The 17,284-nt window shown below is 41.1% G+C and overlaps 1 protein-coding gene across 4 annotated transcripts in view; it reads left to right on the forward strand.

Annotated features, from left to right (window-relative positions):
• The first annotated feature begins 2,666 nt into the window (after positions 1-2,666).
• LOC125459198 (basic helix-loop-helix ARNT-like protein 1) overlaps positions 2,667-17,284 on the forward strand; it is a 48,664-nt gene continuing 34,046 nt past the window's right edge. Inside the window, exons 1-2 of one of the 4 annotated variants that reach the window (XM_048545269.2) lie at positions 2,667-2,803; positions 15,059-15,206. In XM_048545269.2, coding sequence (XP_048401226.1) covers positions 15,067-15,206 — 140 coding nt within the window. In that variant the 5' untranslated portion in view covers positions 2,667-2,803; positions 15,059-15,066. Of the gene's footprint in view, positions 2,804-10,573; positions 10,806-15,058; positions 15,207-17,284 lie in introns of those variants that run through there. The other 3 variants (XM_048545270.2, XM_048545268.2, XM_059652091.1) reach the window with 3 other exon arrangements.

The following is a 17,284-nucleotide window of genomic DNA, read 5'->3' on the forward strand; positions in this document are numbered from 1 at the left end:
CTAGTTCAGTTTAGGATACCTGGTCAGCATGGATGAGTTAGAATGAAGGGTCTGTGTCTGTGTTGTATGACTGTGACTCTAAGTACTCTAGGACATTTTGCTGACTTCAATGCTTTTATACAAACCATTGGTTTCCAGATAAGATGCACTAGACATTCTCCTTAGAATACAGCAATCTACCTACACCTCATTCAATCCAAGCTGCCATACTTGCTGCTCACAATGTGTCTTCAACACTGGGGAGACAAAACAAAGATTTGGTGACTGCCTTGAGGAACAACTCTGTTCTGTGCATAAAAATGACCCCAAACTTCCAGTTACCCGCCACTTCAACACACCACTTTGTTCCCATACCAAGATTTCAGTCTCAGTTGTAGTACTCCAGCAAAGCTCAATGCAAGCCATAAGAATAACATTTCATCTTCCACCTAGGTACCATAACATATAGTTCAACTTTGAGTTTAACAACTTCAGAGTGTCCATGTTCACAACCTACCCCCACGGCTCCAGATTCTGTCCACTCAGCACAGCCAGTACACTTTCAACTATTCACACTTCCCATTGTTATAATGCAGAGGTTGAACCTATCCCTGAGAACTAAAACCAAAACACCTAAAGGGGAACAACTTCTAGTGGTTAAACAAAATAAACCCAAACTCACTTTTACAAACAACAAGTAACAATATATTTATCTAAGTCTAACAGTGAACAAATTAACTAAATTATTAACAAAGTGAATAAATCCCTTCTAACTACTAACTATTCATGAATAAAACAAAGTTCTAATGCTATGCTATTCCAATAAATACAAGTCTCCCACTTATACAACAGAAAAATAAAAATTAGAATTACTGCCAGGTTATGGGTCTTCAGGAATGTTCTGTGCCTTCTTTGTCAAATGTTCTGTCAGGTATATTAACTAATTGTGTCGTAGGTATCTTTGTCTTAGATAGGGCATTCTCTAAAACTTAAAGAAGACTGCGAGAGCCAGCAATTCTCTTTTGAGAGCTGAAAGCTGCTAACTCTGACAGATGGCAGTTTGCTCTCCTGTCTTTGCCCAACTGCCCTTTCTTTTATAATCTTGATGACATGCCGATATTTGTGACAAAGGATTGGTCCTGTGGTGTCAAAAGCATTAAATTTAAATTTAATTGGAGTTTTGGTATCAAAGTGCCTGGTTCAAATTGATTGGCTAAATTCAAAACGTGTTGTTTTGATAAAACAAAACTGCTGCTTGGGCTGCAAACTGTACTGCCTTTTGATACAAATATGTTTCCATTCAGGTCCTCTCTGTGCACCTACAAACCCACAAGCTACTGCCCAGTTATCATTTTTGAATCTCTAAGCATAGAAAAAGCATATCATCCTTTAAAGGGACCCTGCAAGTTTTTTTTCTCCCCCCGCCCTAGCATTTTACCAACACCAAATTCTAATTTTCTGCCTCCCAATCCACAAGTTCTCGACCCAAAAATCACAACACCATTAGCACACACCCTGTATTTCTCTTTCTCTCCTGGCTTATCATCAGCCATCCCTTTGCTTCTATATTTTACTCCTCTCGGGCTCTGTGCACCGTCTCAATTTTTTCAACTCACTCAATCAACCTATGATCAGCATAACATCACGAGTTCCCTCCTGCTTTCACTTATGATGAAGGGTCTTTGGATTCAAAACGTGAACTCTGTTTTTCTCTTCATAGATTCTGCCAGACATACCGAGTTTCCCCAGCACACGCTGTTTTAATTACAGGTGTCAATCGGGTCACCTCTCAGTTTTGCAGCATGGGATAAATTTCTGGACTGATCCCAGAGCCTAAAGATTGGGGGTCACCTGACGTGAAACGTTAACTCTTATTTTTTTTCACAGATGCTGCCAGGCCTGCTGAGCTTTTCCAGCACCTTCTGTTGTTGTTTCCTAAAGATTATTCAATTGTAGCAGTTTTAAGATTTTGGTTTGGATGTAGAATTAGAGCAAAGCACAACACAGGCAATCAGTCTATTGAATCTATGCCTGTTCTTTCCGAGAGTTCAGTCCACTACATTTTGTTTGATTATTGACAATTTACCTAATTGCCTTTTGCTAATGAACCTGTGCTCAGCGTCCCATCACCGAATTCTATAACCTGACTGGGATGTTATTGTTTTCTGAATAGTAGAACAGGCACCAGCCCTTACTTCCCCTATGGACCCACTCTGACCTTTGCTGCCTCCAATCCACCTCTCCAGCTGGAGTTCCTTCATTTGTTTTATCCATCACTAACAACGCCCTTCTGCAGCCCGTTGCTATGGCGACCACCGCCGCCGCCCGTTCCCGAGCCGGGATGGAAAGGAAGCCCCGATTGGTCGACCCAGGACAAACGAGCCGTCTATGCGAGCTGTACTCCAATTGGTTTAACTTCCGGCTTGTTGATTGGTTTATTGTCCGTTTTTCTAACAGCATCGCCAATCACCGCGTTGTAACGGTTCTGATTGGCCCGCGTCCGACGGCGACCGGGTGTCGACTGGTTCGCCCGAATAGGGCGGGGACAGAATTCCACTTCTCCGAAGGTGCGGCTGGCGGTTCGGTGATCCGATTGGTCAATATGGCAGCCACGCGTGATGATGGACAGGAAGGGGCGGGATACCAATGGATTCAGGTCAGTGGTTACGTCAGTGGCTGGAAGTAGGTCAGTGGAACCTGGGTTGCGATATCAGAGCGGTGGGTGTTTGGTGGCTGTACTGTTGTTGCAGCGACGTTTAGAAGCTGGTGACAAGATAGCACACCCGCAGAGGGGAACGCCTTCCAGCATCCCGTCTATTGCAAGGTGAGTGACCCACTGCCGCAGCTGAAGCTGCAGATATTTCTTGGGCTTGGGCTTGAATACTGTCTCTACATCTGCAGGTTTATCCAGTTTGCACTCACCTGGAACTAGAGCCAATGGATCCCCCCCTCGTCTCACTTCATTTCCCCCCCCCCCCCCAAATCACCGCACACGTACCTCCGACAATGTATTTGCACCTTTGCAGACATTGCTTTCAGTTCGAAAAAGGCAAAAGAAAACAAATCGGAGCACATTCGTGCTTTTTCCCTTCCTGTCTTAACCAATAAGCCATTTTCTCTCTTTTTAACAGTAAACAACTTTCAACTTGCACCGCATCATTCAGAAGCTACTTTGTGCAATCATGCAATTTGCAGTGGTGCAAATGCCCTCTTTTTCTGCCGATTGTGATTTTTGTTCCGTTCTGTGGTCTGAAACGGTGTGAATGTGCGTGTGTGTCTGACTTAGCAGTCATCGGTGCTGGGTTTGCCGACCAAAATCTCTTACTCCCATCAATACTTACATATTGCATCCTTCCTGCTCACTTCGCCTTCGCCATGCTGGCCTTCTGCTGAATAGGCCTAAAATCAGGAATTCCTTCCTTAAAACCTTAAAAGTGCTGCCTGCCTCAGCACTTCTCAAGGCATTTCTGAAAACTTGGATTTTCTGATAGGTGACCAAATGACCTATCTTAATTACTGACATAATTTTCATTTAATACTACTGCTGTGGTGTGCCTTGAAACTTTTTACTCTGTTAAAGATTTTGCATGCGTGCACATTGTTGCAGATCAAAGGGACTTTTTGGATTGGTGTGACAAGAATAAAATGTATGTGCCAAAATCAAAAATAATCAAGTGATGTTGAAAAGTGACTCCATCAGTTTTTAAAAAAATGTGGAAAAGTTTGCATTTGGGATATAGACTTTTTTTAAACTTTATTTCTTTCAAGGGACATGGGTATCCCTGGCAAGGCCTGCTGCCCACGATTGACTCGCCTTGAACTGAGTGGCTTGTTAGGCTATTTCAGAGGGCAGTTAAGAATCAACCACGTCTTTGTAAGTCCGAATCACACGTAGGCTATGTCAGCTAAACAGAGCAGATTTTCTACCCTGGGTAAAAGTTCATTTAAGAGCCTTTTTTTTTGTTTTTGAAAATTGGTGAAAGTTGGTACTGTTTATTATTATTGACACCACTTTTATACGGCAGGTTTATAAACTGAATTCAAATTCTATCAGTTGCAATTGAGGCATTTGAACTTGTGTTCCTTGGAACATTAACTGGAACCTTTGGATTACCAGTCTAGTGACATTGCTGTTATGCCCTTTTGTGATCTGTAGTGTGCTGTGCCTTGTGTTAGAATTGCTTTTCCAACCATGTTTTTCTGATTTTTTTCAACTTGAAAAATGTTAATAGCTATAAATAGCTCTGGAAAATGGCAAATGCCTTATTTTACATGTTTGATCTTCATAAGGTTAATATCATGTTTTGTATGCTTCCACATCCCAACCCCCCTTGCCTGTAAACATTTGAATAGCATTTCATTTACTACATTGTAAACTTCAGCTGCTTTGACCTAATAACCTGGAATATGTCCTCTAAACATGTTCAGTTTCATGCCACTTCTCTTTTAAAATGCTGTAAAGCCTGTATTTGATGAGGATTTTGGTCCCATGTCATTGATAACTCACTGCGTGGTTTTGTATGAAGCACTTTATAATGTCCTACCATTGTTATTAAGTATGTTTCTTGTATTTGGGGCTGGTATTCTAAGACTGTGTTGTGCAATTCTGCTCATTTTGCATTGTGATCTGAAAATATATTATTTTGAATTATTTATGGTTATTGGTTATGGATATTTGGTATTTATGGTTCATACTTTGTACAAGGTGCATCTTTGCTGCTAATGCCTACCTTAGCATTTATATCCGGTCTTTGTATTTCTGTACGAAACACCTTGTAACCTTCTGTGTGTCAAACTATTTCACAATCATGGTGCAATCAGAAATGTTCTGATTTCTGTATGTGTTAACCGAGTGGGATTTTTCCTCTCGTTTCTATGTTATTGATATTGTAATAGTGTCCTCTGACCAGCTTCTGCAAGAGAACATTCACAATTTCTGTTCTAATAGTGATTGAAGAGAAATATTTTTTATTACATCTGAAGTACTTCCACACCCTGCTAAACAAAACACTGGTCATCTTGTTAAAGATTAAAGTCATATTTCTAAACAGTTTAAAATTTGTCTGTCTGTGTATCAACCTTAATCAGAGGAGATCATTTCAGCTAGTCCATCATATTTCAAAGAAGTTATTTGAAGAAGGTAAATTTCTGCTTGCTTTGTACAGTTTCCCTCCCTGTACCCTCAAACAAGACTGGGCACTCAAGCAAGTTCAAGGTGGTCTTAGTTATGGCCATTAGGGGCTGCAGTCAGTCATTGTTACTTGACGTAAGCTAAGGTGTGTTTTAGTTTCTGGGACAAAATCTGGAAATCTGAAGTCTTCTGCAAAGGGAATTTCTAAAGCAGTTTGAGTTGTGACCTTAAAAGGTGCAGAAAATGTTCACAGTCAAATATCCATAACCACAATAAAAAACACTGATACAGTGCTTTCGTGGCAATTGAGCTCTTTACAGATAGGTTTTAAAGTGTAGTTGCTGGTTTAATGTAGGCAAAATGACAGGCTATTTGTGCACAGCAAAAATCCACAAACAGCAATGTGATAATGAGCAAGTAACCTGTTTTGGCGAAATGATTTGAGGAATGGATATTGGCCAGGACATGGGGGAGAATTGTTTTGCTGTTCAAAATGATTTGACGTTTACCCAAGCAGACAGGTTAATGACCCATCCAAAAGGGACCATATCTCAGTTCTTTGCTGGAGTGTCAGCCTTACTTTTTGTTCTCAAGCCCTAATCTGGACATGGAATTTGGCGGCAAGGATATGACCCACAGAATCAGAGGTGACACCGATCTCTGGAGGGTGCGTGACTACACAGTCTTTAAAATAGATCGAGGTGTCACTAGAGTAAAGGTTTTTAAAATTTATTTTGTGCAATATCAGAGGGTAGATGTAGAGAAGATGTTTCCACTTGTGGACAGCAGAACTAAGGCCATATTTATAAGATAGTCACTTATAAAACTAATACAGAACTTACGAGAAACGTCTTTATCTAGACACACGTGGAATTCCCTCGCGAAAAGGGCATTTAGTGGAATATAAGCACAGTACATGTGATTAGGAGTATATTTCTCTGCTGTTCAGCCTGCTGTGTTCCAGATGATCCTAACATGGTAAACATATGAGGGAGAAAGGAATAGAATGACATATTGATATGGAGGAGTTTCTAATGGCTCACAACACTAGCATGGACCATTTGGGCTTACTGGCCTTTTGAGCTGTAAATTCTATGTCATTACATGTTTTTCTGTGGAAGGTCAGTTATTAATCCTAGTCCCACACTATATCAACTCAATCACCACCTCCCCAAGATTGCTTCTCCTAGCAGTGCTTCCTCTGGCCACTTCCTTCAGCTGTTGCACTTTTCTATGTAAGTAGCCTGTGCATTTTACTTTTTAACCACTTGAGAATTAAAAAAAACAAATACAAGAGGTCGGAGTAGACTGCAAAGCCTGTACTGTCATTAGTAACATCATGGCAGATCTTGGACATCAACTCCACTTTCCCATTCACTCCACAGATCCCTGGATTCTGAGAGATTTATATTTATTGTTTTCTTTTTGATTATAGCAGAACGACTTTCCCATTGCTAAAATTTACTGTAACTTTCCTTTGTGTTTTTTATTCTTTCTTTTAAACACTAATCACCACCAGTAACTGCACGTGTAGTTAATTAAATATTTATATGCAAAGCCCATTATGGACAATGTGAACGATCAAAAGTGAGGGAGAGAGGGAAGGTGCTAAGAGATTTGCCATTATTTAACATCTTTCTTGACTTCAGGGAATTCTAAGGCACTTTACAGCTGATGAAGTATTTTTATAGCCATTGTTATATCATGTGATTTGTGTGCAGCCCCCTCCCACAAACAGCGTTGTTATAATGATGAGAGAGTTTTGGTGAATTTGGTAAAGGGAAGAGTATTGCCTTCCTAAATTCTTACTGGACTAACGTCCTGAATCTTTTGCATTCAACAAGAATGTTGCTTTAAAGCATATCCTGTAATGATTGGGACCTTAAAGTGAGTATTCCTTCAGTACTGCACTGGGAATGTTACTGTCTTTTGAATGGAGTTGGACCCACAGTTTTCTAATTCAAAGCTAAGAGTGTTATTCGTTTAGCTGCAGCTGATCTGCAGGATTGATGAGCCTCGATTTGAATTGTGTAAACCCAAAACATAAATGTTTCCTGCATCTCTGCTGCCTGACCTGCTGTATTCCTTCAGCTCCACGCAGTGTTGAGTCCTGAAAGATGTTGCAGCTTCCTGCTCCAGTTTGTTTTGTTAAGAAGTTGAATGATATAGTGTGGTGAGGGAAATCGTAGTGCCAGATGAATTGACATAAAAGTTATCTCTAAGATATTTGTATTAATATTATGCATTAACATTGCCAACCCTCAGTACTGTTTTCCAGTGATGCCCATTGCTTCCATTTTGCCGAGCAATTTCTTATCCATTTTTCTGGTTTTCCTGAGTATTCATATTTATGAAGGCAGTGAATAATTTGAATTCTGGATGTGTGGGCAAGTTTGATGTGGGAGTCGGAATGTCATTCTGAAGAAAAAAAGCTGCACGTTAAGTTCAAAGATGAGCTGCATTTGATATTTTCAGGGAAATGCTTGTAAGCTGAGAAATGTTCCCATTAGTTATGATGTTTGATGTCAGCCATGGCTCAGGAGGTTACCACCACCCCCCCCCCCCCCGGCTCCTGAGTCGATAGGTCACTCCCCGGAGATTTATGAATACAAACATCTTGCACATTTGTACTGACAGAATGCAGCGCTTTTGGAGGTTTCATCTTTAAGAGGACACTCGCGGCCTCTGCCTCTCGGGTGGGGGAATAAATTCCATGGCATGTTTCCAGGAGCCGCATGAGCATGCTCCCTGTTGTCCTGACCAATAGTTTAACACTCAAGCAGTGCTTACAAATGCAGAAGGCTGATTATCACAGTGCTTTTTGTAGAAACTTGCTGTGTGCAAATTGACTTCTGTATTTCCTACATTGCAACATTTCTGTCATAAATACAAATTTGAAAAACTGGGCTCCAAGGATTGGGGAAATTCTGTTCCACCATGGACTTTAATTTGCAAATGTCCTGTGGTTGTTAGGATTAGGCACTATCTCTCTCCCTAGTTACTGCCCCACTTATTTGACTCCTGTACCTACTTGTGAAAGCACTGATTAGTCGTTGATTTTTTTCCAATATGTAATAATCTGAGAACTGCTGAATGTCTTTCCTTTGCTTGCAGCGCATGTCTACATCATGAAAGCTTGCGCACATCACAAGGTAGTTGTTAAAAGTGAATGAGATTAAGCATAGACTTTACATTTCTTTAGGTATTTCACGCTTCCAGTATTATCTGCAATCATCTTGCTTCCCTTTTAACAGAGCTTCTTTGAAATTGTTGCTCATAGGAACAGCATGAAGTTGTCCAGCCCCCAAAGCTGTTCTATTGTCCAATTGCATAAGAGCCTCTCCTGTAAGCTTCATTTATTCTTATCCAACAAAATCTAACTGTCTCTGTTTTGACATTATGAATGGACCCCCACCAGGCCCAGCACCCTTTAGAGGTGAATTCTGAGTTTCTACTGCCCCTATTTTTTATTCTTTTGAAGTGAATCCTCCTGCTTCACCTCTAAATGAACTGGTTTAAGTTTTAAGGTGATGCCCCCTTGGCCTGAATTTTCCCCCAGCAAAGGAAATAGGTTTGTAAAGGAAAACCATCAATTTCTTCCAGTATCTGAAACATCTGAAGTACAGCTGTATTGATTTTCTCTGGTCAAGGGAATTCAGACCTGGCCTATTGTCATAATTTAGTATCATTCTGATGAATCAGTGCTCCTTCCCGGGCAAATGGATTCATTCTGAAGTACAGTGCTTCTAATGGAATCTACACTGAGTTCTCTCTAAATTCCATCATAATGTCAACATTTGTATTTCAGGCCCTTGGAGACAAGAAACAAAATTGATGAAAATGTCATTTTTTGTACTACTCTGAAACATTTAATGATTTCTGTGCACCCCAAATCTCACTGTTCTCCAAGTCTTCACTAAGTTACTGTATCAAATATTTTCATAAATGCTGCCTCCAAAAGGTTACTCGCCAGCCTTTTCTAACCATTTTTTTCCAGATAGACTTGAACTCTTAATTCTGGTAATATGTTTGTATAACTTTAGTTTTGCAACTTCCCTGGGGCCTGTTAATCTAATTTTATAATGCAGAGGTCTCTGCATAGTACTCTACATGTGATCTAACAAAGTCTTGATGCCAGCTTAACACATCTTCTCTGCTTTTTAGTTGTCTTCTTGGAAATGAACCTCAGTGCTTTGTTTCCTTTTTCCATGGGCCCCCTTATCCTGCTTTGCTACTTTTACTGATTCTTTTTTTCTTGTGTATCTAGACTGAACTGTGTCATAGGGCTCTGTCCTTGGGCCTCTACTGTTTGTAATTTTTATTAATGACTTGGACGAGGGAATTGAAGGATGGGTCAGCAAGTTTGCAGACGACACAAAGGTCGGAGGTGTCGTTGACAGTGTAGAGGGCTGTTGTAGGCTGCAGCGGGACATTGACAGGATGCAGAGATGGGCTGAGAGGTGGCAGATGGAGTTCAACCTGGATAAATGCGAGGTGATGCATTTTGGAAGGTCGAATTTGAAAGCTGAGTACAGGATTAAGGATAGGATTCTTGGCAGCGTGGAGGAACAGAGGGATCTTGGTGTGCAGATACATAGATCCCTTAAAATGGCCACCCAAGTGGACAGGGTTGTTAAGAAAGCATATGGTGTTTAGGCTTTCATTAACAGGGGGATTGAGTTTAAGAGTCGTGAGATCTTGTTGCAGCTCTATAAAACTTTGGTTAGACCGCACTTGGAATACTGCGTCCAGTTCTGGTCGCCCTATTATAGGAAAGATGTGGATGCTTTGGAGAGGGTTCAGAAGAGGTTTACCAGGATGCTGCCTGGACTGGAGGGCTTATCTTATGAAGAGAGGTTGACTGAGCTCGGTCTCTTTTCATTGGAGAAAAGGAGGAGGAGAGGGGACCTAATTGAGGTATACAAGATAATGAGAGGCATAGATAGAGTTGATAGCCAGAGACTATTTCCCAGAGCAGAAATGGCTAGCACGAGGGGTCATAGTTTTAAGCTGGTTGGTGGAAAGTATAGAGGGGATGTCAGAGGCAGGTTCTTTACGCAGAGAGTTGTGAGAGCATGGAATGCATTGCCAGCAGCAGTTGTGGAAGCAAGGTGATTGGGGTCATTTAAGAGACTGCTGGACATGTATATGGTTACAGAAATTTGAGGGTGCATACATGAGGATCAATGGTCGGCACAACATTGTGGGCTGAAGGGCCTGTTCTGTGCTGTACTGTTCTATGTTCTATGTTCTATATCTTTGAGTGTAACATCACCTGTCAAAGCTCATTGTGTGAGACAAGGGTTAATTTAGCAGTGATGGTGGCACTGATTCTTTCCTGAGCAGCTGATTCATCTGACCTACTTTAGGACTGACCTTGATTTATTGCTCAGTAGAGGTGTTAGCCCCACGATATAATCAGCTTTGGTGTATGATTAAGCCAGTCATGTGACTGCTCCTTCAACAATCGAGCGATGAGAAAATCAGGCCTTGCTGCGTGAGTTCCCTTTTGCAAGTCTGCTGAAGGTTTGATTGCTGTGTGAATTAGCAGAAAGAGAAGGGACAGCCTATGAGATAAACTGTAGCGTTTCCACGGCACCACAGTTGGCATTTGCTCAGATTTCACAAAAGAAGTCGCCTGTATGGCATGTATTCAGACGGCCTTTAATGTATCTTGGCAACACAAATGGCTCTGGTAATTAGTTTTTTTTAAACTTCCTCCAAGCTCCCTGGCATATTGTTATTCAGAATCCATATTGAGTGTGTATAGCTTATGCAAGAACTTTTGAGTACTGCCGTAGTAATACCATAAACTTAGTGTACGAAGCTGTCCTGAAACATGCGTTGACATCATAAATACAGGTGTTTGATTCAATTGCTATGAGGTTAACTTGAACCATAACAATGCGCATATGTGAATGCTGAAAATATGAAGTTTAATCATTCTTTCAACAACATTTTTCTTGGGATGTGTGTGGATGGTATGTCCAGCATTTATTGCTCCTCCTCAGTTATCCCTAGTGGTGATAACTGCTGCCTTGAACCATTGCAGTCCATGGAGTGAAGGTGCTCGAATAGTAGATAACAAAGTGTGGAGCTGGATGAACACAGCAGGCCAAGCAGAATCTTAGGAGCACAAAAGCTGATGTTTTGGGCCTAGACCCTTCTTCAGAAAAGGTGCTCGAATAGTATTGCCTGACAGAGAGTTCGATGATTTTGACTTTGCAATGATGAAAGAGCAGCAATACACAGCAAAGCCACAATGGTGTGTGACTTGGTATTCCCATATATTTGCTGGTCTTGTCTCTCCAGGTTGTGGAGGTCATGGTTTTGGGGGAACCTGTAAAATCTATACGTCTAACTATGGTTTTATGGTCTGTTTCTGAGTTCACTTCCTTTGCAGTAATAAAGTGTAGTTTTTTTCCAAATATCATTAACTGTTGCATTATATGAACAGCCAACTTCTTTTTCTTTGTAATCAACTATCCTCTTGAATGAGACAAGTAATTTCTTCAGCCAGAGGCTGGTAAATCCATGGAACCCATTTTAGCAGAACACTGTTGAGGACAGGTCATTGAGTGTATTAAAGACGACAGATAGGTTCTTGATCAGTAAGGGGATCAAAAGTTATGGAAAGGAGGCCGGAGAATGGAGTAGAGACACATCAGCCACGATTGAATGTTGGAGCAGATTCAGTGGGCTAAATGGCCTAATTCTGCTCCAATATCTAATGGTCTTATGCATGTCAGCTCTCTTTTTGTCTTATTTTCCCTTCACTTCTGAGCCAGTTGTTCTATGTGCAAACAGCTTTTGTTGTTTTTTATCTTCTCCTTTGGTTGATATTCTCACTGTCAAACTCTGATTGGATTCCCCATTGCACTTGTCGACTAGAACTTGGTTGATTATCTCTTGGCAAGAGATGAATTTCCCAGAAATCTTCTGGAAAAGGAGGATAAGAATGGTGTTTGTCGTTACATCCGTCATCCAGCTGTGCAAAGTAGTCCACACGTCCCTCCCTCCAGTCTGGTTAGATATGGTGGATTAACCTCTGTTGGTGCCCACCTTCTTGGACCAGTTCTGATTGATACTTATTGTTCAATCTGGGGAGAACAGTACCTGTTTTCAAAGTCTGCAGCATTATAATCAGTTGTAGGACATCCTCTTAAAATGAATAGTTGTTTCCCCGCATAGTGAGGGAACTTCCTGTGTAGTAGGTTAACAATAATGTAGTCTTGGTGAAATTCACAAATCACCAGAATTTCCCAGTTTAATCTTCAGGATAGAAATGTGAGCCACCTCGTAGAAAAAATAACCAGAGGGACAATAAATTTATAGTGGAGGGTGTTGAGGGGACAATCGGGCATAGGAGGAAGAGGGACGAAGGATTCTGAATAAGGTAACGAAATATCTGTTTATTTTGGCTGGCGAGACATAGTACTGCCAAGGTGTGCATGTTGGGTAACTAGTCATGAAAGCTCCAAGAATGGACCCAACCAGACTTTGGTTCAAACAACCTTTTCTATCCTTGCACTCCAACACTGGCCCCTTCCATCAGGTATGAGCCATGTCAAGTTACGTTGAAATCTGGACTAATGATATTGACAATGCAATTTCAGATCCCACCATAGTATTCTGAGAATTAAATTCAATTAAAACAATAATCAGGATATTTTTTAAAAAACTGGCCAGTCAAAGTGTGCATGGACTATTGTAAAAACGTAACTGGTTTATTAAAGGCCTTTAGAACGGAAGGGAACTTGTCATTCTTGCCTTTCTTGGTGTATATGTGACCCCAGTTCAACACTATGGCAGTCCACTCTAGTTGAATGTATTTCAAGAAGCTTAAGCACACGCCCTTTTGCCCCCCCAGTTGCCTTGCCTACAAACTCTAATTCCACACTAACTGCCCTCTGAAATGGTTTGGCAAACCACAGTCATATGCCAACCATGCCAGGGACACCTACATGCTGAGAATGAACCAACAAAATGTTTTGTGCTGCTGTCCTTCATTATTAAAATGGTATCCAGAAGCCTTCAATCTGAATATACTAATTTTCCACAAATTGTCTAATCACTGATTCTGTCCTCACCCTGGTATCTACATGAGGTTTGACCAAGCATTTATGTAGGCTTGGTATCTTGCATGACCCCTAGCTGAGAATTCAGTTTACTATCTCAACAACACCAATGATAATTAGCTTAGAGTTACAGTCATACAGCATGGACACCGACTCTTCATTCCGACCAGTCCGTGGCGACTATAATCTCAAATAAATTTGTCCCATCTGCTTGTGCTTGGTCCATATCCCTCCAAACCTTTCCTATTCATGTACTTATCCAAATGCCTTTTAAGTACTGTGTAACTGAACTCGCATCCATCACTTCGTCTGGAAGCTCATTCCACACGTGAACTATTCTCTGCATTTTTAAAAACAAAAGTTGCCCCTTGTGTCATCTTTAAATCTTCCTCCACTCACCTTAAAAATGTCCCCAGTTCTCGAAACCCCTACCCTAGGGAAAAGACACATGCAATTCACCTTTTTCTATACCCTTCATAATTTTATAAACTGCCATAAGGTCATCTCTCAACCTCCTACACTCCAGTGAAAAAAGCTCCAGCCTGCCCAGACTGTCTTCGTAATATGAACCCTCCATTCCTGGCAACATCCCAGTAAATTTTCTGAATCCCCTCCAGCTTGATAAAATCCTTCCTGTAACGGGACGACGAGACATAGACACAGTACTCCAGAAGAAGCCCTACTGATGTCCTCTACAACCTCAACATGATGTCTACTTCTGCGTTTTATAATGTTGTCTTCATCCTCCCAGCTTCAGCTCATCTGCTGTTGAAGCTGTCAAATGTCTCCCCTCCAGATTTGACTGTTCTGAGCCAATGTTATGCCCTCCTTTGCCTACTTCGCAATAAATTTCATTCATACATCATGTCAGCGCTTGCTGATTGATATGGGTTCTCAGGCTAGCCAAGCATCAATTTTAAAATTCTCTTGTTCTGGTTTGCAAATTTTTCTACAACCTCACCCCTCACTAGCTGTGTAATTTCCTCCAACCCTGCAGTCCTAGATCTCTACACTCCTTTAATACCTGTCTCTTGCATGTTGCCAATTTTAATCACTTCACCATTAATGCTTGCGCCCTGACCCAGCTGGGATATTTCCCTAAAATACTCTTAGTGCAAGTTGTTGTTCATGTCCTTGGTCAATATTTGTCTGTCAATGCCTAAAAATAAATTATTTGATCATTTGCACACTTGTTTGTGAGGAAGTGTGTGTAAGTCACTTGTCACATCTCCTAAGTGAATGTACTTCAATAGAATGTTTTATTCATTTTATAAGCTTTGCAATCATCTCAGGGCTGTGAAAGCCATGATATCAATACAATTTTGGAAGGAAGTGGGACATTGTTTTATGCAGGTAGACCCTAAGGGTAGCTTTGATTCTCCATTCACATTGGAAGATGAGACAATCATTAGATATTTAACAGCAGCATTTGGCTCATGCTAATATTTATGCAGTTGTCAGTTTATTGCCTCATCCAAAAAAATGACACCACTGACAAAACTACACTCCTTCAGTACTTGGTGGAAATATTGATCTAGATTATACACTGTACACCCAGCCTGGCAGGGGATGTGGGTTTTACCAATTTGATTCCTCACATAATACACATTCTTGGTTTCAAGATATTGTGGTTAGGTGATGCCAGGGGAGTCTTGAAGCACTTTTTGGACCTTGGAGCTGAAAGATGCGACAATTGCGTGCCCTGAACACTCCTCATCTAAAATGGATCGCATGATCAATTTGTTTTTTTTCTATGAGGATAGCTGCATATTTTTTGACAGAAGTTGACAGGGGGGTGGGGAATGCATGACAACGAGGTGGTCTGTTGACCTGGAAGGTAATTGTAATTCTGTACTTCACAATGTTCCAGATTGTCCAATGGCAGACCAAAATATGGACATTTCCTCAACAATAAATGATCTTATCTCGTCGGATCCAGCTGGATTAATATTGAGCTCCTTGGGCACAGCAAGCATGGACTTTAACCGGAAGCGCAAAGGAAGTTCAACAGATTATCAGTAAGTTTTTAAATAAGGGTGGCTTTATCTTCGGTTTGACAACTTCTTTGCAACACATCCTCGATTATAAAGAGGGAATTTATTATCCTTTCTTCTAGAATCTAGTTGATTTGTCTTTGCTGCTCAGTCTGTTTTGTCTCTTTGAGATAGGATGGACAATGTTGTAGATGTAGAAAAGAGTGAGGAATGTCAAGTTGATTGCATGGGCATAGGGGCTGTGTAGGATTTGGTATTTGGGAATTTGGAACGATGTAAATATATAAGTTTATTTCAGGCTTTTTTTTTTGTTTGTTTTGACTATTAAGTGGATCATCTCCATTCCAGAACCTTGAGCATTTCACTAAGTTGACATTTCCCTTGCTGGTATCACCGCAATCAGAAATGACAGCTGTAAACGAAAACGTGACTGGAAAAGATTCTAGGTATTATTGTGAAGAAGTGAAAGGAAGCTCTCCCTGGTGTCCTAACCGATTTGAATCCCTCCATCAAAATCTCACACAGAACAAAAACCATCTGGTCGTTGTGCTAATTAGCCACTGTTTCTTATATTGCAACCCTACCTACACTTCAAAAATGACTCTAGGCTGCAAAGCCCTTTGGGATATTGTCAAAGGCACTTTTTTTGGTTTTTCTCTGTGACTCTGTTCTGCTATTTGTTTCTTGGAGAGAATAGCCTGAGGTATTCTTCAGTCACATTTAATTATGGCACAACCAAAGTAATTTATGAAGCTGTTGAAAGTTTTTAAAAGAAGACCATGGCAGCTAAGATGATACCACCACTCTGAGTAGAGGAAACTTAGAATTGGGGAACAGTTTGTTCTGGATGTTAGTTCACAAGTAAGCCATGCCATACCACACCAGACCATTGTCCTGTGTATGTTGCATGAGTAACCTTAAATTTTATAAACTGTGAGATTCTGTTGTCAGAATAATTAATTTTGATTGGTCATTTTTCAAGATTGCATCTTCGATATGTGCAATTTGTTAAGAACTGATGTTAGTCATTCATGGATTCTAGTTTGTAACAATTGGATTGGATGCCAATTATTCCTTTTGTACCCGCACTGATTTTTGATGTAACACTGTCACAGAAGAGCTTTCATTTATATTGTAGTTCTTTTTCTATGTTTCCAAATGCTCTACACCCAAGTACTTTAATTGAAGCATAGCCACTGTTGGTTTTAGATGAAGGACTGGCGATAAGGACATGTTACCTGCCAGGTCTTGGCTGATGTCGTCCAGGATTTTATAAGAAGTAGCTGCTGAGGTAATAAATGCTCTGGCTTCAAGTTTCAAAGACTTGCTACGCTCTAGGAAAGTTTCGCCAGGTTGGAAAATAGTGAACGTAACTCCTCTATTCAAGAAAGAACAGACATAGAAAGCAGGAATCCACTGGCCAGAGCGCTTAGAAACTATCTATGATCAGGCAGAGTCAACATGATTTTATGAAAAGGAACGTGAGTGATTGATATGAGGTAAGTGTGAAGCTGGACGAACGCAGCAGGCCAAACAGCATCAGAGGAGCAAGAAAGTTTGACGTTTCGGGTTGAGACCCTTCTTCAGAAATCGTAGAGGGGAAGGGGATTCTGAAGTAAATAGGGAGAGAGGGGGAGGCAGATAGAAGATGGATAAACGAGAAGATAGAGTGAGATGAGACAGACAGGTCAAAGAGGCAGAGTTAGAGCCAGTGAAGGTGAATGTAGGTGGGAAGTTAGGGAGGACGGACAGGTCAACAAGGCGGGATGAGGTTAGTGGGTAGGAGATGGGGGTGGGTCTTGAGGTAGGTCAGTCCCCACCTACACTCTCTCCTTCACTGGCTCTCACCCCGCCTCTTTGACCTGTCTGTCTCCTCTCACCCTGTCTTCTTTATCCACCTTCTATCCGCCTCCCCCTGTCTCCCTATTTATTTCAGAATCCCCTTCCCCTCCCTCATTTCTAAAGAAGGGTCTCGACCCGAAACGTCAGCGCTCCTGCTCCTCTGATGCTGCTTGGCCTAATGTCTTCATCCAGCTTCACACTGTGTTATCTCAGATTCTCCAGTATCGGCAGTTCCTACTATCTCAGTGATTAATATGTTG

This window comes from Stegostoma tigrinum, chromosome 17, assembly GCF_030684315.1.
Source record: "Stegostoma tigrinum isolate sSteTig4 chromosome 17, sSteTig4.hap1, whole genome shotgun sequence".
NCBI classification, from domain to species: Eukaryota; Metazoa; Chordata; class Chondrichthyes; order Orectolobiformes; family Stegostomatidae; genus Stegostoma; species Stegostoma tigrinum.